We start from the raw sequence: 26,671 nt of genomic DNA on the forward strand, positions 1-26,671 counted from the left end.
TTTTCAAGTATAAAGACAATTCATTTGTAACATTTGAAGATCCCAGCCGTATGGTCTATACTGAGTGAATCAATGAACAATAGGCAACTTTCTTTAAGAAACTCTAAAATGAATGTTTCCCCCTTTGTGAGCAATTTATTATTGCTTTATAGATCTAAAACATTTGATTAACTGGAGAACTTGCTCCTAAATGGGCTGAAATTTCACTATGTCCCTTACAGACCAGATCACTTAACAGACATATTATGTATCCATATCAAACAACAAATGCTTCAATAGAAATCTGGGGAGGAGTAGAGGGTGGGGGTTGTAATATAACAACAAGAACAATAATAATACATTGCAGAGATAAACCTGGCACAGTCTGTATTAGTGAGAGAGAGTTCTATGTCTACAAATCAACCAAAGATAGTAAAAGAAACTTTGGTCACTGTTGCTTTCTGAGACTATGAAAATTGATTCTATAACAGCTTGAGAGGGTGAGCCATTGATTCAAAATAGAAAATATCCCTTCATGGAGGAAAGAGTCATGTTGTGTCTAAATTCTATTTTTCCCCTGCCCACCAGCATTTCCTCCATAAATTCAAAGCTACCTAACTGTCCCCTGGAACTGTACATTATTTAGGCAGTTGGATGTAAGAAAATTATAGAAGTGAGGTTTGATGGAAACAGAAGGAAGTACTGTTGCAAAGGTCTCACAGTCTCCACTAACAGTATGACATGTACATTGAGCAGGAGATGTGAAAGGATAGAATGTCGCAGTTTTCCAGATCTGGTTAACTTTGGAGAGGATTCATTAAAAACTGATCCCATTCAGATTTCATAATTCCCAAAGAGGAAACAAAAGCACCAATTGATCTATTGTATCAAAAGTTGTTAATATATTCACTAGTATTTGCTAGACATAAAGAGAGAAAATTAATAGAAAGGAAAAATATATATAGTCCTACACCTAAAAGCTGTGTTCAGTTTTGACAAAGAAATTTACTAAACTACCTGGAGTTAACTTTTCCAATCCACTGACAAATACGATATTGATGAAGGTCTGTGATTTAGGGATAATTATAAAGAAGGTAACAAACTGGTAAAAGTCTGTAACATTTTTCAACAAGAGTTATTGCTGTTGGGAAAAGGGTTAAATGAGTTTTGCTGACTCACCACTTAATCTGCTTCACTTTAGAAGTAATCATGCCAGAGGGAGAAGGTTTAAACTGATCTTCATTATCTTATTGTTCATTTCTTAGTTAATAAGATCAAACACAGGAAAGAGGCCTTGTTTGGACCTTACTTATTGTGTTGATTGTGTTTGTAGTGCAGGTTGGGAAAATTACCTACTTACAGAGTGCAAAATAGAATTGTATTAGCACTCTAAAGCTGAAGTCATCCTGCTGTGCATATCTGGAAGCATCCCTTTGTTCAGCTAAATAAATAGACTTGTTCAGATTTAATCATGCCTTCTAAAACATGTCCGTCATAAAACAGGAAGGGCCCCACTGCTTCCTATTATTACTCAATGGTGGAGCAATGGAGACATTCTGGGCTGTGCGTGTGTTCAGATGAGATCTTAACCAGGAGCAACGGTGGCTCCAGGCACCAGTGCTCCAAGCGCATGCCTGGGGTAGTAAGCCACAGAGGGCGGCCTGCCAGTCCCTGCGAGGGCGGCAGTCAGGCTGCCTTCAGTGGCTTGCCTCTGGGAGGTCCGTCGGTCCCGCGGTAATTCGGCGGTGGGTACGCTGAAGCTGCGGGACTGGCGGACCTCCTGCAGGCATGCTGCCGAATCCGCGGGACCAGGGACCTCCTACAGGTGCACCGCCGAAGGCAGCCTGACTGCTGTGCTTGGGGCAGCAAAAAAGCTAGAGCCGCCCCTGACCAGGAGCAACTAGCTAGGTTAGTCTCCATATGCTCCTTCTGGTTTTCTAAGTTCCCTGTCCCCCTTCCACTTGCCTTCAATGTGTGTGGAGGAAGGGACGGAAGGAGAATGCTTCTTCCTCTTTCCCTTCCCATCCTCTTCCCCTTTTCTTGTGCTGCAGGCTAGGGAGAAGGGTATCACATTCTGGATCCAGCCATCAAAACCTGACCTCCCACCACTGACTGTGGGACTGGTAATGGGCCCAAAGTGATTAGCTCCTCCCTGCAGGAGATGGAGTGGGAAGGAGATTGCTACTATCTGCTGCCTGGCAAGTAGCCATTTAGGGCACTATGTTTCAGCCCCACCCTTCTCACCCATAATCTGGTTGCTGGATTTCCTTCAATGCCAGAGGCTAGGCTGATCCCCAGTTTTGAGGTCTGAAAGGGACTTTTCCCATATAGCAAAACTGGTGAACTTCTATATGGGTTTTTACCATCTGTCCAGCATGTCTGTTTTGGGGGTTATATTACAACTGTTGCAATGTTGGCAGGTTGGTTGGTACATTAGAAAGGTCTGATTTGAGGTCACTGTAAATCAGTGAGCTGCTTGGACATACATTAGCCCTCAGTACAGTACTAAGGTATTAGATGTCTTATGCAGCATGCAACTCCCCTCCTTCCATGTCTCCTATCTCCAGCATTAGAGAAGTGGTATGGGACCAGACTGACTTCCAGTCTGGGCCCCTGGGTAGGCTTGAAGGTGTAGAGGGAGCACGGCCTTCATATCCACCCACAGGTTTGTAGCGTCTGGGGCCATTAGAGGCAGTGGAGAATTACAATGGAACAACCCTCTCAGGTAGCTTGGAGTTGTTACCCCAGAAAAGGTAATAGTTTTAAATAAAGTTCCGGTCTCCATATTTAATCATATTGTGGTGTGTGTGTCTCATTATTTCCATGACCACATCAATGAGTGGGACACATTAGTGATACAAAAAATTTCCAAAACCCATGTATGCTCTTAAGAATGTTGCTGTAAACTAGCAGATTAAAAGAAACCTATGGTAAAAATTTGAGACACAAATGATCCCTCCCCATTTTGTTCTTCCCGTACTCTTAAATTCAGCTATCCAATTCATGAGGTATAACTGTAAACTGCAAAGATAGGAACAACGGAAAAACAAAAAGAGAACTGGATAAATTCATGGCGGTTAAAACCATTAATGGCTATTAGCCAGGATGGGTAAGGAATGGTGTCCCTAGACTCTGTCTGTCAGAAGGTGGAGATGGATGGCAGGAGAGAGATCACTTGATCATTACCTGTTAGGTTCACTCCCTCTGGGGCACCTGGCATTGGCCACTGTCAGGATACTGACAGGATACTGGGCTAGATGGACCTTTGGTCTGACCCAGTACAGCCGTTCTTATGTTCCTAAACACAAAAAGACTAGAAAAATCACTGATACTGCAAGATATTTGATTGACGAAGGCAGGGCAGACACTGGAAACTATTCAGAGGTGGAGATGAAGAAAGAATAGAAACATGGATACAAGGCTGTCATTTTTTTCATTCACACTTATCTCTCAAGAGGCAGACAACATCCTTTCAATCTGGACTGACTGAGCTAAAAATACAGAAAAATGCTATTACTAGAGGCGTTTGAAAAAGGGGATGAATTTTAATTTTTTTTGGCAACAAATTCATCTCTGCTTTGTCTAAAATCAGTATTTAGAAAATTTTAACTCCTCTAGTTATTTTATTTACTTCCTACATATGTGATATCTTTCTGATTATTCTTGATATCCTCTGTATAAAGTATGTAGTCTGAAATCCTGGATTGCCATTTCTAGAATAAGTGTAGGAAAGATTGGGTCCAAGTCTTATTTTGCCGCTAAATGCTTTAACCCTAATCTAGTCTACCAAACAATTTAAATCCTCCTACTTCTTTCAGGATTTTTCTCCAGATGTACTGAATCATTATAAGCAAAACCAGAAAAATCATATGATTTGCACAGGAATTGAGTTAGCAGAGAAGATTACACTTCATACACTGTCAAGAATCAGAGGGGTAGCTGTGTTAGTCTGGATCTGTAAAAGCAGCAAAAAGAGTCCTGTGGCACCTTATAGACTAACAGACGTTTTGGAGCATGAGCTTTCGTGGGTGAATACCCACTTCGTCGTTGCATCCGAAACGAAAGCTCATGCTCCAAAACGTCTGTTAGTCTATAAGGTACCACAGGACTCTTTGCTGCTTTTACTTCATACACTGTCGAATTCAATATTAATGTCAATGAGAAGAAGTACACCTGAATTAATACCAACAGTGACAAAAATATAAGACGATTTCTGAACAATGTTAATCCTCTGATATTATAATCCCAAAATATATTATCAAAAGGATCTGCAGCTGTACCACAAAATATGTAGGCATAATACCTCACTTGCTGGTAGGTAAATATCTCTGATTGAAACTGCAGAATTTTCTACTATAACTACTATCTTTGAGAAGCAAGAGAAAAAGAAGAAATTGTTAGCATTCCAATTCCCCCTTCTGAAAAAGACACAGGGTATGTCTACACTACGGGATTATTCCGATTTTACATAAACCGGTTTTGTAAAACAGATTGTATAAAGTCGAGTGCACGCAGCCAGACTAAGCACATTAATTCGGCGGTGTGCGTCCATGGTCCGAGGCTAGCGTCGATTTCTGGAGCGTTGCACTGTGGGTAGCTATCCCGTAGCTATCCCATAGTTTCCGCAGTCTCCCCCGCCCATTGGAATTCTGGGTTGAGACCCAAATGCATGATGGTGCAAAAACAGTGTCGCAGGTGTTTCTGGGTAAATGTCATCACTCATTCCTTCCTCCGGGAAAGCAACGGCAGACAATCATTTTGTGCCCCTTTTCCCCGGATTGCCCTGGCAGACGCCATAGCATGGCAACCATGGAGCCTGTTTTGCCTTTTGTCATTGTCACCATGTGTGTACTCGATGCCCCTGACAGAGGCAATACTGCAGTGCTACAGAGCAGCAATCATTTGCCTTTGCAAGATAGCAGAGACGGTTATCAGTTGTTCTGTACCGTCTGCCACGTCATTGTAAATTGGCGATGAGATGACGGTTATCAGTCGTTCTGTACCGTCTGCTGCTGTCATGGGTGCTCCTGGCTGAGGTCATTCCCTCCTTTATGTTGTATCTAAAAATAGAGTCAGTCCTGCCTAGAATATGGGGCAAGTGTGCTAGAGAACCAGTGTACCATAGAGCACAGCCGCTCCGTGTCAGATTCCGCAGAAATGATGAGCTGCATGCCATTCTAGGGGGTGCCCCTGCAACAACCCCACCCGTTGCTTCCCTGCTCCCCCAACCCTCCTGAGCTACCACTGCAGTGTCCCCCCATTTGTGTGATGAAGTAATAAAGAAACACAGGAATAAGAAACACTGACTTGTTAGTGAGATAAAATGAGGGGGAGGAAGCCTCCAGCTGCTATGATAGTCCAGGCAGGACATTAATCAGTGCGGGGACAGAAGCCCAGCATCCCGCTGCTATGATAGTCCAGGCAGTACAGAATCTTTTCTTTAGACATGAAGAGGGGGGGGGGCTGATGGAGCTCAGCCCCCAGTTGCTGTGATGAAGACGGTTACCAGCCGTTCTGTACCATCTACTGGGAATGACCGGGAGTCATTCCTATTTTTACCCAGGCGACCCCGGCCGACCTCACCTGAGGCCAGCCAGGAGCACTCACGGGCTGATGACGACGATGGATAGCAGTCATATTGTACCATCTGCCACCGGGGAGAGGAGCGGAGAGGATGCTGTTGTTCACTGCCGTAGCATCGCGTCTACCAGCAGCATTCAGTAGACATAGGGTGACATTGAAAAAAGTCAAGAAACGATTTTTTTCCCTTTTCTTTCCCGGGGGGGGGGGGTAAATTGACGAGCTATACCCTGAACCACCCTGGACAATGTGTTTGACCCTACAGGCATTGGGAGCTCAGCCAAGAATGCAAATGCTTTTCGGAGACTGCGGGGGCTGTGGGATAGCTGGAGTCCTCAGTACCCCTTCCCTTCCTCCATAAGCGTCCATTTGATTCTTTGGCTTTCCGTTACGCTTGTCACGCAGCACTGTGCTGAGTCCCTGCTGTGGCCTCTGTCTGGAGATTTTTTCAAATGCTTTGGCATTTCGTCTTCTGTAACGGAACTGTGATAGAACAGATTTGCCTCCCCATACAGCGATCAGATCCAGTATCTCCCATACAGTCCATGCTGGAGCTCTTTTTGGATTTGGGACTGCATCGCCACCCATGCTGATCAAAGCTCCACGCTGGGCAAACAGGAAATGAAATTCAAAAGTTCGCGGGGCTTTTCCTGTCTACCTGGCCAGTGCATCCGAGTTCAGATGGCTGTCCAGAGCGGTCACAATGGTGCACTGTGGGATACCACCCAGAGGCCAATACCGTCCATTTGCGGCCACACTATCCCTAATCCGATATGGTAATACCGATTTCAGCGCTACTCCTCTTGTTGGGGAGGAGTACAGAAACCGGTTTAAAGAGCCCTTTATATCGATGTAAAGGGCCTCATTGTGTGGACGGGTGCAGCGTTAAATCGGTTTAACGCTGCTAAAATCGGTTTAAACGCGTAGTGTAGACCAGGCATGAATGATGGTCTAAAATTAGACCAACAACTGAGTTTAGTGTAGACAGCAGTTCACATTGTTCTGCTGCTCTCCTCTCTGAGCAGATAAGTACAAGAATCTCTACAGCGTTTAGACAGCAAGATTGTTGGCCCGCGCACAAGACTGGAACAGATAAGACAGAGCTATGGGACAACAACAAACTGAACAAGAATATCAGCAGGCCATTGGGTAGCTGAGGTAGGATTGCCCAGCACAGTAATTAAACATTTTATTCATACTAAATCTATCATTTTGGGGGAAATTAAGGTATCAGCATGTCAGAGAATAAAATTTAATGTAGGAACCTTGTTGGGACCATAAATCTTTACACAGCTGTTTAAATCTAGAAAAATAGATTTCAAAAGGACTTGAATTTATTAAACAGATTTTGATTTGTTGAGAAAATAAAAGGGAAAAAAGGCTGGAAGCCTACAATATTTATTTTGGAGCATCAGGCCTCCCAGCTACACACAAGATAAGAGATATCGGGGCCCACTTACAAAAGAGTCACCCAATTTGCACCCCCTGCCCCCACCAGAGAGAGAGAGGGGTGATAGCAATAGTAGCTGGTCTTTACAAACCAAATGGTCTGGTGACATCAAAAGTCATTTGGACTTACTTTCTGCAGGGAGATAATACACGTTATGTTCTGGCCTAATTGCTTTTTATGAAGATGGGGCTTACCTGTTTTGTTTGAAAGAACTGGAACGCTATTGTGTTAAACATATTGTAATAATCTCTCTTTATAAATTTACATAGGACAAACAAGGTAATGATTACATTTATGTTTAAACAGAAAATAGGCAGCAATTAAAAATTTGAATTAGGGAAAATCAATTATAAAATTTTGAAAAAGTAGCAACTGGGTAAAAAGTGAAATACACAATAAGGTAAACTTTACAAAGTAGAAAATCAGGAAAGTTAACAAAAGTTATATAGGTAAGGGACCCTCTCCTCTCCATCACAATCCTTCCACACAGCAAGCCTTTGTCTCCCTAATGTCTATGCCTCCACATCCTTCCCTCTCTAGCGCCTTTCCTCATCTGACTTTTCCATTCTCCTCAATGTCCCTTCTCTCCTTCTTTCATTTTCCTACATCCTTGTTTATTTTAACTCCCCTATCCTGCCATAATCCTCATCCCACCTCTATCCTATAAAAAAGTAAAATAAAAAGATAAAGTGTAACAATCACCAGCTTGATCATTTTTGTTACATCTCTTTCCCCAATCTGTCATCTGTTTGAGTCTTTTATTATTTGCTCTTCAGAACAGAGACTGCATCTTGGTACAGTATGTTTGCATAGTGTTTAGCGTGACAGGTTGCAGATTCTGATTAGAAGTTAAATAATAATCTGATTCCATAAGAACATCAATATCTTTAAAAAAGGAATTTATTGCCTGATTCAATTAGAGCAAATGTCTTTCTCGTCAAAGTTCCACTAACTCCATAAATGGCCATATACATTTAAAATTGGATTTAGTGTTTTCACTAGGGAAACCACAGAGTGAAAGAGGGTTTTCTAAAACTCACATTATAATCTCACTTAAGTGCTTCAAACAGAAGAGTCAGGGCAATTTATTATTTTACTGTCTACAAAATAAGTTTAATAAATTGAATATAAAGTAGATTTTGTCATATCTAAAGCTTCCTAAAACTAGAATGGGTCATTTTGTTTATTTCTATGCTATTAAGTTCACAGATAAATAAATACTCCTTCAGTTACGTCAAACCAAGCATTTTTTCACTTCTGCCTTTACAAACTGCAAAGTAAAATTCATCATGTGCAAAGCACAATTAAATCTATGTTAGCAATAAGTGAATATCCCACCTACAGAAGTACACAACTACTCTATCTGGGTAAAATATGGAGGGATTGGAGAAGGGGTTGGGGGCAAATCAATATCACTGTGGTACAAACAGAGTATAGTTATTTCAGGGAAAATCCAGTGATTAATTTATATCTATGTACTGGAAAATCTACACATTGAATATAGGAATTTTCAACACTTCTTTTGGAAATCATTTCTATTTCAGTACGCAATTCAAGTGAAAGGTTCTTAAGTCACTATAAAGGGAGCAGACAATTTGCCACTATATCACCACACTGGACTTGCTGCTAAAAATAGAATGAAATATAGGAAATTTATCTTACAACTGAAATGAACACAAAATTTAAGATTTTCCACAGTCTCTCTGTCAAAAGTTTGGTGTTACTTTAATACTAGTTTAACTGTTCTTCAGTTATTCTTTCAAAAATACCACTGAACGTGCATTTATTCTAATCCTGAAGTGCATTTTCTGTGTCTAAGAATTAAAACATACAACAGAGCAGAAAATTTAACAATTTATACACTTCCCAAAGAACTATCTAAAATTACTAGAAATTACTCACTGCTATTAATTACAATAAAATACACAAAAGAGTGTATTTAAAAAAATCTGGCCAATGTTCCTGGCAAGGGAAGAAGGCCCCTATGCCTATGATTAGCCCTGGAAAGAGATTTGAGTTGCACAGCCCTTGTGCAGACTCTAAACATTCAAAAATCCATGAGGGGGAGTGCTCCTACCCATCTAGCAAGACATTTTTTCTAGAACAGTGTTTCTCAAACGGGGGTTGCCGCTTGTGTAGGAAAAGGCCCTGGTGAGCCGGGCCAGTTTGTTTACCTGCCCCGTCCGCAGGTCTGGCCAATCACGGCTCCCACTGGCCATGGTTCGCCACTCCAGGCCAATGGGAGCTGCTGGAAGCGGTGAGGGCCGAGGGACTTACTGTCCGCCGCTTCCAGCAGCCCCCATTGGCCTGCAGCAGCGAACCGTGGCCAGTGGGAGCCGCGGTCAGCCAGACTTGCGAACAGGGCAGGTAAACAAACCAGCCTGGCCCATCAGGGGCTTTCCCTACACAAGCAGCGACCCCAGTTTGAGAAACACTGTTCTAGAAGATTCTGGAATATCAGCATCCCCGTTGTACATATCTTACACATGGGGAAACACAGAGGCAATTCTCAAAGTACACTGTCATATCTGTGCTGTCTGACTAACAGCTCAAGCCCTTCAACACTAATGACATGCACGGAGCCACAGCCATTGTTCTGGATAACTCAGAGCTGTGCCTGTGGCTAATAGACCAGGGTCCTCCTCTCTATCCTGATGCAGCATGTGCAGTCTTCTCCAACAGATTTATTCACCAGAGCAATGTCCTTTGTTAATTTGGGATAGTAGGCCAACTAAAGGAGAATTTTAATTCAGCAAGATCTACAGCATTAACAAAATATACATATTTTGTATATGCACCCCTGGTAGATTGAACTCCATGTTTAGTGCACTACATTAGTTTCATTTTCCTATGGAATTTCCTTTAGTTTAAAAGCATTCTTCAGCATGATATTATACAGTACCATGGTAAATGCCTTAGGTGCCAACTCTGTGGGTGCTCCGGGACTCATGCACCCATGGGAAAAAAATAGTGGGTGCTCAGCACCCACCAGTCACAGCTGTTTGGCAGCTGGGGGAGGGCAGAGAGTAGCTAGTGCTAGGGGCCTTGGGGGAGGGGTTGGAGCAGGGATGGGAAGAGGCAGAGCGAGGGTGGGGCCTTGGGGAAACAGGCAGAGCAGGAGCATGGCAGGGGTGGAACACTTCCAGAGAAAAATAAAAGACAGTGGTAAATGCCATTTAAAAAGTTAATGTTTTCATGATAGAAACAGAAAGAAGAGCGCACATAAGTCACAGCATTTATATTAACCAAATTACCACAAGAGGAAAAAAACAGTGCTAGCATACTTTATGTAAATTGCTTGAAATAAGCTTACCAGACAGTTGTTTCCATTTGACTGTCATTTAGTTGCCGATTGTCTAGCTGGGCAAAGAGAGGAAAAAGAACCTGAATCCCTCCAATCGAATGAATTGCACTGTGAATTGAGTGGGTTACTATAGCTTTCACATCCTATATTAAAAAAACAAAAAAAAGTTTCTCAGTGTTAGTTTGTATTTGCTATTATCATGTTTTACCATAAATGTCTAATATTTGAAAACTAGTTACCAATGGCACTTCAAAGACACGATTTACTATGCTTTTTATTTTCTGTCAATTTAGTCTAAATGCTATAAAGATAATTTCTCTTCATAACTTCAAGCCATCCAAATATGTAAACAAACACCACAAAGGTATGTTTCACACAAAGTCTATACAGGTAACACATACTGTGGACATTTTGCCACAAAAGGTGTTATTAAAAATTAGGGCTGTCAAGCAGTTAAAAAAATCAAGCACAATTAATCGCACTGTTAAACAATATTAGAACACTATTTATTTAAATATTTGATGTTTTCTACATTTTCAAATATATTGATATTAATCACAACATAAAATACAAAATGTAGAGTGCTCACTTTATATTTTTATTATAAATATGTGCTCTGTAAAAAACAAAAGAAATAGTATTTCAATTCATCTCAAAAGTACTGTAGTGCAATCTCTATCATGAAAGTTGAACTTACAACTTTTGTTTATGTACAAAAAAACTGCATAAAAAATAAAATAATGTAAAACTTTACAGCCTAATTAGTCCTATTTTTTGTTCAGCCAATCGTTCAGAGAAACAAGTTTGTTTACATTTGCAGGACATAATGCTGGTCGCTTCTTGTTCACAATGTCACTTGAAAATGAGAGCAGGTGTTCGCATGGCACTGTTGTAGCCAGTGAAACAAGATATTTACATGCCAGATGGACTAAAGATTCATATGTCCCTTCGTGCTTCAGCCACCATTCCAGAGGACGTGTCCACGCTGATGATGGGTTCTGCTCAAAAACAATCCAAAGCAGTGCAGACTGACGCATGTTCATTTTCATCATCTGAGTCAGATGCCACCAGCAGCAGGTTGATTTTCCGTTTTTGGTAGTTCAGGTTCTGTAGTTTCCCCATCAGAGTGCTGCTCTTTTAAGACATCTGACAGCATGCTCCACACCTCATCCCTCTCAGATTTTGGAAGGCACTTCAAATTCTTAAACCTTAGGTCAAGTGCAGTAGCTATCTTTAGAAATCTCACATTCGTACCTTCTTTCCATTTTCTCAAATCTGCAGTGAAAGCATTCTTAAAATGGACAACATGTGCTAAATCACCATCTGAGACTGCTATAACATGGAAGATGTGGCAGAATGTGGGTAAAACAGAGCAGGGGACATTGAACTCCTTGGGGGAGAATTGTGTCACAAATTGAATTAATGCATTTTTTTTTAAAACAAGTGTCATATGCATGGAAGCATGTCCTCTGGAATGGTGGCCGAAGCATGAAAGGGCATAAGAATGTTAGCATATTTGGCACATAAATACCTTGCAATCCCATGTGAATGCCTGTTCTCGCTTTCCCATGTGAACGCCTGTTCTCGCTTTCAGGTGACATTGTAAATAAGAAGTGGGCAGCATTATCTCCCATAAATCTAAACAAATGTGATTGTCATAGTGATTGACTGAACAAGAAGTAGGACTGAATGGACTTGTAGGGTCTAAAGTGTTACATTGTTTTGTTTTTGAGTGTAGTTATGTAACAAAAAAATCTACATTTGTAAGTTACACTTTCACAGTAAAGACATTGCACTCCAGTACTTGCATGAGGTGAATTGAAAAATACTATTTCTTTTGTTTATCATTTTACAATGTTAATATTTGTAATAAAAATAATATAAAGTGAGCAGTGCACACTTCGTAATCTGTGTTGAAATTGAAATCAATATATTTGAAAATGCAGAAAAACATCCAAAATATTTAATACATTTAAACTGGTATTGTATTGTTTAACAGTGCGATTAAAACTGCAATTAATCGTAATTAGTTTTTTTGAGTTAATTGTGAGAGTTAACTGTGATTAATCCACAGCCATATTAAAAATGCTTTAACCATAGAATGCTTTAGTTGGTCCATTTTAATGTTAAACTGGACCTATTCAAAGTTCTTGGTTTCATTACCTATTTCGCTCAAAATAACTGGGCTGGAAAATAAGGCAAGCATTAAACTGATGGCCCTCAACCTATAATTTGACAAACTCTTGTTCACTGTGTAATACACACATTTCTTTACTGCATCATTAATAATTTTGGCTCAAGAAAACAAGTGAAAAAGTAGCTAGGTGAGAATGATAGCTACTCATATTTAAAAACAAACAAACGTTAATCTACAACTAAAGCAATGCTAAATGAAAACAGCAATGGCAGCAGCATACTATGTCATCATACAAGATGTAGATTGGACAGAGATTGCAGAATTTTTGTGTTAGCAGAGTTTGGCCTAAACATGAGATATTTCTGGAGAAGTATAGTTATATACATCTTGCTAACCGATGCACCTCAAACAATTAATAGGTTATATAGTTGATGATGGCCATATAAGCGACAGTGTTTGCTGTCCTTCATGCTGAAGGAAAGATACAGAAATGTTAGCCAGTACAAAAGGAAGGGAAATCCATGGGTTAAATGGAGAAAATGACAGCCTCAGTCAGATGAGGTGTAAAAAGGGGCTAATGGATACATAGGAAAGACTACACACACTAAAAGGTAATAACAATACTAATTAGAAACAGACCCTCAATCACACTTTGGCAGCCTGTATGGCTGTAAGCTCCATTAACAAAAACATGAAAATAAAGTACCAATATAAACAAACCTGAAGCATAAGAGCATGTGGAGAGTGTACGAAAATTGAAGGGTTTTCCTTTGGTGAGGATTCAAGGCATAGTTGAGCATCAGTAGCCTTAGCATTGTAAGTAAAGGCAATACTACTTGCAAGTTTCCCATCATATAGAACTTGTTTGTGGTGCTCAGCCAGATGAATATCACTCTCAGATTTAAATTTGAAAGTACTCTGGAGAAAAAAAAGTGACTTGAAACATGTATATTTTAAATGAATAATAAAAATGCATGTCACATGATCTGTTTATTGTATTATATGAAGGAAGGGCAGGCAAGCAATACAGAATCTATTAAACTATATTTTGTATTTTCTGCTGTTTTTGAAATGTTTTCATATATTTAAGCCACAAATATATACTTGAATTTTATTACCATTAGTAATGTAAAACTGGGATAGGACGGGGAATCATTTTTTCAACCTAAAAGAACAAATCAAAGTATTTACTACATGCTACTATTAGCATGTCATTTTGTTCATTTATCTGGTATGATTTATTCTTCTAGGCAGCAGCATTAATGTTTTAACAGGTTGCAATTAATCTATGTTTCAGAAAATGCATCACAAAAAGCAGATATAAATCTATTAATATTAACAGTAATACAGTATACACCTTCCAAAGTACAGGACATTTCAATTATTCCACATTTTATTTAGGATAAAAAAAGTTTAATGATCTAGAAATTATTTGTATTATTTGTTCTTTATTTGTGAATCTTTTTTCCCAAACTAAACTCTTACTTTGTTTAACATGGATTGCCAGTATAGCAAAGATAATTTTTCAGTGACACCATTCAGAATTGCCAAAGATATTAAAAACTGTTTACATGCTGTATGGGTTCTTATGGTTTCAACAGATTTTCATATGTTCTTAATCTTGCTTCTTTGACTTTTTACTAATTACATTACATGTTTACCAAGTCCAAAGAAAATATTTTAATGGAAGAGTTTATACATGCATACTTCCCAGGGCTTCTACCAATATCTTTTTGATTTAATGGAAAGGGGTTTTATAAAACAGCATGCATCCCATGCTTCATTAACTAACAGACAATAACACATTCCAAGGCGCTACCGATGTGAAAAACTACTTACAACAAATAAAAAAAACAAAAACAAAACAACAACCCTCTCCCTCCCCCCCCACATAATTTTCCAAATGCCAGATTTCAAGAATAATGATTTTCAAAGTTAAGGGAAGACTGGAAATCTGTATTACTCTGAAATATATTGTGATTCTTATTTGATTCAAAACCATGTTTTCTGGCAACACTGTCAAACTGACCAAGCATGAAGAGATACATTCATTTCCTTCTGCAACAAGCTGTCACCTTTACTTGACTTACTACTTTAGCATGCTATAATCATTTGACAGCTGCGGGAAGGCAACTAGTGGTAAAACACAGGATCCATAAAAATAAACCAAAACTGTTAGAAATTATTACCATTCAAGTAATGAAGTTTGAATTTCAATGTAATGATTTCTAAAATCATCATTAAATAATCTGTTCTGAAGGCTAATCAAATTCACATTGCTCAAACTGCATATAACCAACCACATTTCAAAATGTGCAACTTTTTTATCATTTTCTGTCCTCCTCAACTTCTCCTATTTACACTCCCACCAGCGCTCCCACCCAGTGTTGTATGTAATAATTAGATCAGGGGACTGGTGGCATGCTATCCAAGTCCACTGATCTCCAGGCTAGTAGCAAACAAAGACAATTTGTAAGAGGCTCCTTGCTCCCTTCCCACAAATTGCATTTTCTTACAAATATACAGCTACTCTTCATGTAATGCAGCTAATTTTTGCTGATAATGCTACCTAGACTTCACTTAACAGTTAATAAGCATAGTTATATTACCTCACAAACATCTGCCTGAGAAAAAGGGAGTATGTCTTTTTAAAAAATGGGACAATTTCTTTAAATGTACAGATAATTAAAGTATTCTATTTGTTGCCCCTCCCCCAGTGTCAAAAGCAGTGGTTTACATATTGAGCAAACCTACATTTGCCTTTTTGTTGATTTCAAAAAAAAATTTGCATTCCAGCTTTTGACATGTTTTTAAGTTTTACCACCATATGAAATCTCTTCCAACACAGGGAAAAAAATGCCATACCCTGGTGTTTTTTTCAGGAGCAAAAACCCATTTTTTAATATATTTTTTTAAGATACTTTGCCAAATTTCTAGGTTTTGCAACTATAAGCATGGCAGACAGTTTCATATTATTTCATCCTTACATTTTGGTAGCACTTAGAGGCCTAAATCAGGTGGATTCAGACACAGAAAAATGGCAAAACTCTACACCATTTTTGTCACTACGTCGTTATAGACTTTTAACATAACTCTTGAAAGTAATTTCAGTAGCTTCTTATTACTCTAATATCTACTGCTTCTGAGTATTAGGAAACTTGTTATCCAGTTGAAAGTTTACCAGAAATATAAACTTCTAACCACTTCAATCTTATATCATTGAATAGTGGAAAGACAAAAGCAATTTAAACTGAAATTACAAGAAACATTTTGACTTACTACTTGAGGGGAAATAAGGGTTCAACCAAGGAGAGGAAAGTAGGAAAGATAGGGATGACAGATCAAGGAAAGAAGCCCTGTGTTCACACAGCTAGTCTCTTATTTTAAAACAAGCCCTCTGCTAACGTTGTTAAAATACTACTAATTGAAAACGTGAGTTTTATTTTGTTTTTAAATTAAATACTTACCTGCTGAGAAAAAAAACAAATGAAAAGGAATGATTGAGGATGAGTAGAGAGGAAAAGCATGATTGTCCAACATTTTAGGATCTTCCAACCCATTTGGACTTTTTCATTATATTGGACCCAGAGACCAGAATAATTTAGTTAGATCTAGCGTGAACATTCCCTATTACTGTTTGCAGCAGGTTCTGTGAACATTTTATTCAGAATTCAATGCCCTGAATTTCAAAAACCCATTTTATTAATAAATTTAAGATCTGTGCTGCCTAGTAGTTTACAATGTTTACACTGGTTCAAAAGCAAATTAATGTTCTAGATCACTGCCTGAAAGCCAGACACACACAAGTTAGATCTCTCTTTCACTTTGTCAGACTTCTGACAACTACAGACAGAAAGCTTTTGCCTGAAGGAAGTGATCATAACCTGGAGCTCCCATAAGATCCACACTCGGAATTATCATCAAGGTAGGGAAAGAAATGTGTAAATGTTTGTACACAACAATACTTTGTTACTTATATTGATTGTTAGTATCATGAGGGAAGAGACTCACTGTAGCACTGACGTCCCACTTAGTAAGGCAACTCCCATCTTCTCATGTGCTATAATATTTATACTGCTTTCTGTATTTTTCACTCCATGCATCTGATAAAGTGGGTTTTAGCCCACAAAAACTTATGCCCAAATACATTTGTTAGTCTGTAAGGTGCCACAGGGAAACCTTGTTTTGTATGCACACAGAAAACACTCTGACTACTTATACTGCACTAGAGCAAATGGCATAAATCTGTGAAGTTGGCTCATGGAGAGCTTCCATGTCTTCACAAGATGTGGCCCTTTCCCCATACTTGCAGAGAGAGCTGCTCTCATGTTGGTTTCTATTCACGTTATCTGGGCTGAATTAAAAAAAAAGCATAGACAAGGACACTTAAACCTTGTAAAAGGTAAATTTAATAGGATAGCAGTATTTTCTTAAAATATCCCACACTGTAGCATTGTTGATCCTGCTCGGAAAAGGTTAAATGGGGTCTACTGTCTCACACAAACCAAAAAGATGCCACCAGCAGCAGGCTGATTTTCCGTTTTTAGTGGTTCGGGTTCTGTTCGGAGTGTTGCTCTTTTAAGACATCTGACAGCATGCTCCACACCTCGTCCCTCTCATTAAGTCATTAATCCTCGTGGAAACAAGAGGTGGGAATGGCTCCATGAGAAAAGAGGATGGAGGGTCTGTACCCTGCCGGAGGTCGCACCCCACTTTTTGGCAAAACTGTGCATTTTTCCAGTTGATCAGTTGCCAAGAGCAAATGGGACAAATGTCCAGTTTTGCCAAAAAAGAGTCAGGACAGCCGGGACAGCACTTAAAAAAAGGATTGTTCCACCCAAAACAGGATGTATGGTCACCCTACCAATGATCTATAAGACATATAGGATTGAGAATAATATGGTGTTACTGAGATCCAATTATTTAGGGACGTTGATACCAACACTGTATTTTCTGTATATATATTAAACATTTTGGTATTAATCATTAACAGATAAATGTTCAGAATTGAGCAGCCTTTTATTTGAGCATCTGAGCATCCCCATCACTGTTTTGAAAACCGGCCTTAATTCTGAATCACAGGCCTGGTCTACACTACGAGTTTATCTCGAATTTAGCAGCGTTAAATCGAATTAACCCTGCACCCGTCCACACAACGAAGCCCTTTACTTCGATATAAAAGGCTCTTAATATCGATATCTGTACTCCTCCCCAACAAAGGGAGTAGCGCTGAAATTGGTATTGCCATTTCAAATTAGGGTTAGTGTGGCCACAATTCGACGCTATTGGCCTCTGGGAGCTATCCCACAGTGCACCATTGTGACCGCTCTGGACAGCCATCTGAACTCGGATACACTGGACAGGTATACAGGAAAAGCCCCGAGAACTTTTGAATTTCATTTCCTGTTTGCCCAGTGTGGAGAATTGATCAGCACAGGCGACCATGCAGTCCCAGAATCAAAAAAGAGCTCCAGCATGGACTGTATGGGAGATACTGAATCTGATCTCTGTATGGGGAGATTAATCTGTTCTATCAGAACTCCATTCCAAAAGACAAAATGCCAAAACATTTGAAAAAATCTCCAAGGCCATGATGGACAGAGGCCACAACAGGGGCTCAACACAGTGCTGCGTGAAACTTAAGGAGCTGAGACAAGCGTACCAGAAAGCCAAAGAATCAAATGGATGCTCATGGAGGGAGGGGCGACTGATGACTGTAGCTATCCCACAGTTCCCACACTCTCCGAAAACCATTTGAATTCTGGGCTGAGCTCCCAAAGCCTGAAGGGTCAAAAACATTGCCGCGGGTGGTTCAGGGTACATGACTTCAGCCTCCCCCCTCCCTGTGAAAGCAAACAGAAAAAAATCGTTTCTTGCCTTTTTTCAATATCACCATATGTCTACTGGATGCTGCTGGCAGACGCGGTGCTGCAGCGCTACACAGCAGCAACCCCTTGCCTTGCCTTGTGGACGGAAGACGGTACAGTATGACTGATATCCGTCATCGTCATCCCGTGGGTGCTCCTGGCTGGCCTCGGTACGGTCGGTCGGGGTTGCCTGGGCAAAAAAGGGAATGACTCCAGGTCATTCTCTTCTTTAAGTTTTGTCTAATGGAGATTCAGTCCTGCCTGGAATATCATGGCAACTGGAGGCTTCTGCCTCAGGCTGCTCTCCCAGTCAACAGCACTGCGCGGTCGCGCCTACCCCAGCCTTCTCCTTGCTACTGGGGCTCACAATCAGATACTTAGTCCTTTACATTTTGCTGCAAATAAAAAAATTAAGCTGCCGTTTAGAACTGTCCCCCAACATACATATCCTGGGACATTTTGTATTTTATCAGTGTCAACCAAAGGCCCACAGACAAATGGAGATTCAGTCCTGCCTGTGTTTCTATCCTAGTGCTTGTCACAGATTCCCATTTTCAGCTATAGGCTGAGCAAGTGCAGAATAGTGGTTCACTCTACCTCACTGTAAGCCAACCACTCTCCCCTCCCCCCTTTGATCTCTGCTTGAAATAAACTCAGTGTTGTTTCTTATTCATGCATTCTTTTTTACTTCATCACACAAATGGGGGGATAACTGCCATGGTAGCCCAGGAGGGGTAGGGGAGGAGGGAAGCAACGGGTAGGGTTTGTTGCAGGGGCACCCCCTAGAATGGCATGCAGCTCATCATTTCTGCGGTATGTCTGGGGCTCTGACCCAGAGCGGCCATTTGCCTCTCTGGTTCTTTAGTAGGCTTGCCTGATATTCTTGGCAGGACTGACTCTCCATTAGACAAAACTTGAAGAAGAGAATGACCAGGGGAGTCATTCCCATTTCTGTCCAGGCGCCCCCGACTGACCTCACCGAGGCTGGCCAAGAGCACCCATGGCAGCAGCAGACAGTACAGTATGGCTGGTAACCGTCTTTCCTAACTTGCAAAAGGCAAGGGGATGCTGCTGTGTAGCACTGCAGTACCGCGTCTGTCAGCAGCATCCAGTAGACATACGGCGACAGTGAAAAAGGCTGAACGGGCTCCATGGTTTCCATGCTATGGCATCTGCCCGAGCAATCCAGGGAAAAGGGTGCAAAATGATTGTCTGCCGTTGCTTTCATGGAGGGAGGATTGACTGACGACATTTACCCATAGCCACCCGCGACAAATTTTTGGCCCCATCAGGCACTGGTATCTCAACCCAGAATTCCAATGGGTGGGGGAGACTGCGGGAACTATGGGACAGCTACGGGATAGCTACCCACAGTGCAACGCTCTGGAAGTCGACACTAGCCTTGGTATATGGACGCACAACGAATTAATGTGCTTAGTGTGGCCGTGTGCACTCGACTTTATACAATCTGTTTCCAAAAATCGATTTCTGTAAAAACGGAATAATCCCGTAGTGTAGACATACCCTTAGTATATTTATGACTTTGGCATCCTTCTTAATTGTCTGGTATAATTTTGATAGCACCTCAGGCACACATTTTCTATTTTTGTTCCTATCTACCTGATTTGTTCTTTTTTTGTGACTGCTAAAAGATGTTCCTGCTGCTATTATCGATTTACAGCAGTACACTAATTTATCATGTCACCTTGCTCAAAAAAGTAAGGGTTCAAATGCTTTTAAACCAAGTATAAGAGAAGAGAGTATGCTATCTTCTATAAACCTATGGGCTTATAACTAAAGTTGCTTAGCAGATCCAAGATGGTGAAATAGCTCAGAGATAAGTAAATGCCCCCAACCTTTGTCTAAAATGTATGATCTTTACTTTGGGGGTTTTGTGCATCTCAATTGTTTTTTCTATCCAAGCACAGACATTTAGAGGTTGAAAAGCCACTAAAAAAAAAAAAAAAAAACCTCTTCTATTGTTTTCAGCCCAGGATAACTACAGAGTTTTCATATAGTTGGGCAACATCTGGATACTTATCTGAACTGACCTACAAACCTTTTGAGACGTTTCCAGAATTGTGTGTTCTAATGTGGCAGACTACAAATTCTGCAGCTTTTTTTTAATTGAGTTTTTAAATTAATTAAATATGAAAGTAAGTGGTACAGTACCCATTTACTGTAAAATTATACTTCATTATACACTGTCAGTACATTTTCTAGGTCTCTGTATAACAGCAACTTTATATACAATGCATAATAAGAGTTGACAAGAAGGAATTTTGAGATTTTGGCAGCTCGGAAGTGAAACAATTAACACTTTCAGCATGGGGAAAGTGCACCAGACCATCTGGAATTGAGAGAGAAAACTGGTAGTTGTATGATTCTAATAAAATGATCAGCAGTGAACGAATTAAAGTTGGTATTTAAACTGTCTGCTTTTGTTTTTGGAGTTCACAGATCCCAGAAATATTATTCCAAATTTTCTGCAAACTCCAGTAGGAATTGTTTAACTGATTTATCCTTAATGTTGGCAAGATTATCGTTACAACCATCAGGATTAAATATCTAATTTTTATATAAAGGAAAGCTTACATCTCACTGCACAATATCATTGCAAGTGTTGGCCAATTAATAGATACCACAACCACCTCTGTAGTCAAACATAATAAATGAGACAAGATCCTGGATACAAAACAGTGAACTAAAGCAACTTTCATTCCACTAAGCATTAACATACACTGTCTACTAGGTACTGTGTTTTGTTTCACTGCTAGTGAATATGATTGTTTCAAATTCCAGAAAAACCGACACATACAGTCACATAGGACATATTTCCTATTATCTATGTACCTCACATATACTCTCCTATTCATATAATACACATAGCATGAGAGACATTTATAGTCTCACTGTATATCACGACAACTTTGTTTTTACAGGATCATTTTCCAAATGTCACAACAAATGTTAATGGAGTTTAAATGCATCTTACCTTATTTTCATCTGTTAATTTAAATTCTGTATTTTACACATACATAGCACCTGACTTCTGAGGGACTCAAAGTGCTTTAAAAACAATACCAAAAGTGTTACCATTTTACAAACGGGGAAACTAAGGCTCAAAAAGATTGACACTATGTCACCAAAGAAGAGTATGGAATAGAATCCAGCTCTGTCTCCTATCCTCATGCCTTAACTGCTGCAGTTAGACAAACCAGCTAAAATAATGCTATTTACAGTTTCCACAGAAAATAATACATATTGCTTTTATCAGAGAACAAAGTAACGTATGTACCATCAATTTGTCGAAAATATTCACGTGATGGCATTGGCACAACCATGAAAACCAAAGTACCACTGATATTTCAACTGCAGAACATTTTAAATTCTGAATTTGCACTTTATAAGAGTAGACGGTTACATTTTGATCAGTCTTGGTCTGTTACCTCTCTCTAAGTTTGCGGTACAAAACAATAAAAAGGCTTGATTTCCCTTGTTTGGAATAGAATATAATTGCAATTTCACATAGTTTCTTTGTGACCCAAACACACATTGTACACTCAAGTATGCTTCAAAGGAAAACAAAATTTAGTGATTCTTTTAAAAAGCTGGTTGAATTTCTGATTGGTAAAGACACAGTTGTGGAAAACACAGATGTGGTTTATATTTCACTGAGAACATTTTACAAACCTCTACTCAAGCAGTCCCAAAAGAGGTGAATTCAAACAAAATCGTTGGCTAAAAAAATAAAAATACCTCATTGTGTTTTTAATTGGAAAATTATTTTTATATTTGTGAAATAAATTAAGTTATTACCTTATATCCAGGTCCTAACTGATGTATTGCAAATATCTGTGCCGGATTGAGTGCTTCAGTGAACACATATACTGCTCCAAGTTGACCACAAAACACTCTATTTGCATCAGCTGTCTCTGAAGAGCCAAGAAAACATTTATCATAGCTCTGTATAAAAGAGAAGAAATTTTAATGAATTTAAAATACACAGTGGATATTCAAAGAAACAGTCTTTGTTTATTTTTACCATCAAAACAAACTAGATTATTGAATAAAGTAATATCAAGAAAAGAAAAAAATAACTTTAATTAGTGTAACCCACTCTGGAGCTAGTTGTTCCTGTCATATTACTCTAAGCCTCAAGAGCAATGGCTACAGAAGCTGAGGACTAAATTTCCAAGATTGCCTAGAGTTCAGGGTGAAGATTGAATAAGTTGAAAGCTACTACAAAAACCATTCATAAACCAGAACTCTGAGACAAAGGTTTTGTTTTACTTTCGGTTTTGGCTATTGCTGGTTTTGGCTGTTGTTGGGTGGACCAGAAACTTTGAACGCTGTTTGTGGTTACCTCATTGTTAAAGGATGTCAGCCCATGAGACCAACTACGCAGGAGGCTGAGGAGGTCAGGCTACCAAGAGCCAACCTAATTTTCTATTGGACTCCAGACCAGTGAGCCTCAGAAAGAAACTACCCTTTTAGGGCGAAGACCTCATAAGGAATCCTATGTCTATTTATTTTATTTGTGCGTTTTAAGCCAGCCAATAATTACAGTGCTGCATCACCCAGTTAAGAACTGATTCTCAATTCACTATCTGCCCAGGTGGGCTTTGGGAGGGAGCAGGGAGGTTTGGGCCCATTGTAAATGCTGGGAGGAGAAGGGTGTAAGATATTATTATTCTAGTTACTTCTCTTTCCTTATCCCTTATCCTTTGTCCCCTGTACCTAATAAAGTTCTCTCTGCTGTTACTTTGGGAATAGTGATGATTATTTTATATTTTGCATATTGGAATACAATCCTAGTATATTATTTGTTAGTAAACATTTTCCCAAGGGAAAGCCTGCTTGTGTTCCAGGCACATAGGCAGCACTTTGGCTGGAGGCAACAGGTTCCAAGATAGAGAACTCAGGACCCAGACTCCTAAAGTGAAAAGGGAGAAATCACTCCAAGCAGCAAGAAGAAGGCTTAAGACACACCTCAGGGCTGGAATTACTTTAGTTATTACAAGCATATTTATTTTATGACTGTTTGCCATGGTTGGTTTTCATTCACATTCTTCTTCCAGGATTAAAAACAAATAGCCAATTCAGCAAGTATCAAGCAGTCTCCTACATTTGGACCCAGAACACATGCAATATTCAAATTTGTCTCCTTTTATTCTAGAATTGCAAATAGGTAATCAGTCATAACTACACACTGGTGTTCAATGAATTAAACACCTTCTTCCTTGCATATTCTTTCTGAGTTAACAAGGAAAATAATTAAGTGTTTATCATACTGAATGGAAACTTGTACAACTGCTAACTGTGGCATGTGACCTGTCATTTAAATCAGCTTCTGTACCAGATGATTGTAAAATAGCTAATGTGACACCAACTTTTTAAAAAGGCTCCAGAGGTGATCCTGGCAATTACACGCCAGTAAGCCTAACTTCAGTACCAGGCAAACTGGTTGAAACTATAGTAAAGAACAGAATTGTCTGACACATAGATGACACATAGATGAACATGATTTGTTGAGGAAGAGTCAACATGTTTTTTATAAAGGGAAATCATGCATCACCAATTTACTAGCATTCTCTGAGTGACAACAAGCGTGTGGACAAGGGTGATCTAGTGGACATACAGTACTTAGATTTTCAGAAAGCCTTTGACAAGGTCCCTCAGCAAAGGCTCTTCAGCAAAGTAAGCTGTCATGGGTTAAGAGGGAAGGTCCCCTCATGGATCAGTAACTGGTTAAAAGATAGGAAAGAAAGGGTAAATAAATGGTCAGTTCTCAGAATGGAGAGAGGTAAATAGTGGTGTTTCCCAGCGGTTTGAACAGGGACCAGTACTATGCATAATATTCATAAAAGATCTGGAAAAAGGCATAAACAGTGAGGCAGCAAAATTTGCAGATGATACAAAACTACTCAAGATAGTTAAGTCCCAGGCAGACTGCGAAGAGCTACAAAAGGATCTCACAAATCTGAGGGACTGGGCAACAAAATGGAAGATGAAATGCAATGCTGATAAATGCAAAGTAATGCATATTGGAAAACATCATCCCAACTATACATATCAAGCGATGGGGTCTCAATCAGCTGTTACCACTCAAGAAAGAGATCTTGGAGTCATTGTGGATAGTTCTCTGAAAACATCCACTCAATGTGCAACGGCAGTCAAAAAAGAGAACAGAATGTTGGGAATCATTAAAAAAGTGATAGATAAGACAGAAAATATCATATTGGCTATATATAACTCCATGGTATGCCCACACTTTGAATACTGCGTGCAGATGTGGTCACCCCATCTCAAAAAAGATATATTGGAATTGAAAAAGCTTCAGAAAAGGGCAAAAAATGATTGGGGTATGAGGAGAGATTAAGAAGATTTTGACTTCTCAGCTTGGAAAAGAGATGACTAAGGGGGGATATGATAGAGGTTTATAAAACCATGACTGGTGTGGAGAAAGTAAATAAGGAAGTGTTATTTACTCCTCCTCATAACTAAGGCTACATTTTAGTCATGGGTATTTTTAGTTAAAGTCATGGGCAGCAAACAATAATTCATGGCACGTGACCTGTCTATGATTTGTACTATATACCCCTGACTAAATCATGGGGGTGGGGGGTAACCCAAGGGTGTCATGGGGGGTGGCCTGGGGGTGCAGAGGGTGCTGGGTGGATGGCCCAGGTGCACTGGAGGGGGCAGCCTGGAACCCCCACTGGTGCTGTGGGGGGGGGCTGGCAGGCTCCCTACCTGGCTCCGCACCTCCCCGGAAGCGGCGACACCCCCCCCTCTCAGCTCCTAGGCGGTGGCACGGCCAGACAGCTCTGCACACTGCCTCCGCCCCGCGGCCAATGGGAGCTGCGGGGTGGTATCTGCAGGCAGAGGCAGCACATGGAGCAAGGAGCTGAGGGAGGGAAACGTCGATGCTTCTAGAGAGCCGCCCAGAGCCCTCAACTCCTCCAGCGCCCCAATCCCCACCAGCGAGCCCCCTCCCACATCCAAACTCCTCCTGCTACTGGGAAAAAGGGGTGCAGTGGCCTGAGATTGCTCCAGCAGCAGCTGGTTCAGCCAATCCAGAGCCTGCCCGAGCTGCTCAGGTGGCCCCCGGGCCAGCCATACTGGCCGCTGCAGAAGTCACAGAGGTCCAAGAAAGTCACGGAATCCGTGACAAACTTGCAGCCTTACTCATAACACAAGACCTAGGGGTCACCAAATGAAATGAATAGGTAACAGATTTAAAAGAAAGAAAAGAAGGCATTAAAAGACAGAAGGCATTTCTTCACAGAATGCACAGTCAACCTGTGGAACTCCTTGCCATAGGATGTTGTGAAACCCAGGACTATAACAGGGTTAAAAAATGAACTAGATAAGTTCATGGAGCATAGGTCCATCAATGGTTATTACAAGTAACCATTTCCAGTGTTTTTTCTGGTGTTTACTGCATGAACACCAATTTCTTCTAAAAAAATCACTAGTGTTTTGTCAGAGTTAACTGATTAAAATAAAAAATCAGAAGCCCTGTATATATTGTACAGCATCTAAGATGATGGAGCCACAACCTGACTGAACCCTTTAGGTGACACAACAATATTAACAGTATCATTTAATAGCAGTGGATAATTGTTTTTTAAATTTAAAATGATTTAACATTTTTATTTAAATCAAATACGTTTATTTTTTTTAAAATAAACCTGTTTAAAATTCAATATAAAATATAACAACATATGTCAAGGTATAAACTTCTAATCTATAGAATATATAGCAAGAGACCACAAGGGTAATCTAGTCTAAGCCCTGCCAAGACACAGGATTTGTCATGTCTAAACTATCCACAACTGTCTCCTTTTGAAAGCCTCCAGCGAAGGAGTTTCCACAACCTCTCAAGGCAGTGTGTTCCATTGTCTTACTGTTCTTACAGTTAGGAAGTTTTTCCTGAGATTTAATCTAAAACTGCTATGCTGTAGTTTAAACCCATTGCTTCTTGCCCTGCGACAAGAGGACAACTTGCCCTGCGACAAGAGAGGACAACTTTTCTCTTTTTTATGACAGCCTTTCAAGTATTTGAAAGCTGCTGTTATGCCCCCTCAATCTCCTCTTTTCCAAACTAAACATACCCAGTTCCTTCAGCCTTTACTCGTATAGCTTGCATTCCATCCCTTTGATCATCTTTATTGCTCGCCTCTGGATTGTTTCCAGTTTCTTCACATTCTTTCTATACATTGGTGATCAAAATTGGACACAGTACTCTGGCGGAGGCCTAACTAGTGCCAAGTACAGTGGTACTATCACCTCCCGTGACTTGCATGCTATGCCTCTCATTAATGCGACCTAAAAATGCCTTTGCTTTT

At 40.1% G+C, this 26,671-nt stretch overlaps 1 protein-coding gene across 6 annotated transcripts in view; it reads right to left on the reverse strand.

Annotated features, from left to right (window-relative positions):
• The window catches only part of NBEA (neurobeachin), an 842,868-nt gene that overhangs the window by 605,059 nt on the left and 211,138 nt on the right, over positions 1-26,671 (reverse strand). For all 6 annotated transcript variants that reach the window (XM_045015913.1, XM_045015904.1, XM_045015899.1 and 3 more), the window contains exons 8-10: positions 22,137-22,283; positions 13,171-13,368; positions 10,323-10,456 (exon numbers count right to left, since the gene is read on the reverse strand). In XM_045015913.1, the coding sequence (XP_044871848.1) occupies positions 10,323-10,456; positions 13,171-13,368; positions 22,137-22,283 (479 nt within the window). The remainder of the gene's footprint in view (positions 1-10,322; positions 10,457-13,170; positions 13,369-22,136; positions 22,284-26,671) is intronic.

The sequence above is a fragment of the Mauremys mutica genome, chromosome 1 (assembly GCF_020497125.1).
Source record: "Mauremys mutica isolate MM-2020 ecotype Southern chromosome 1, ASM2049712v1, whole genome shotgun sequence".
Lineage (NCBI taxonomy): Eukaryota > Metazoa > Chordata > Testudines > Geoemydidae > Mauremys > Mauremys mutica.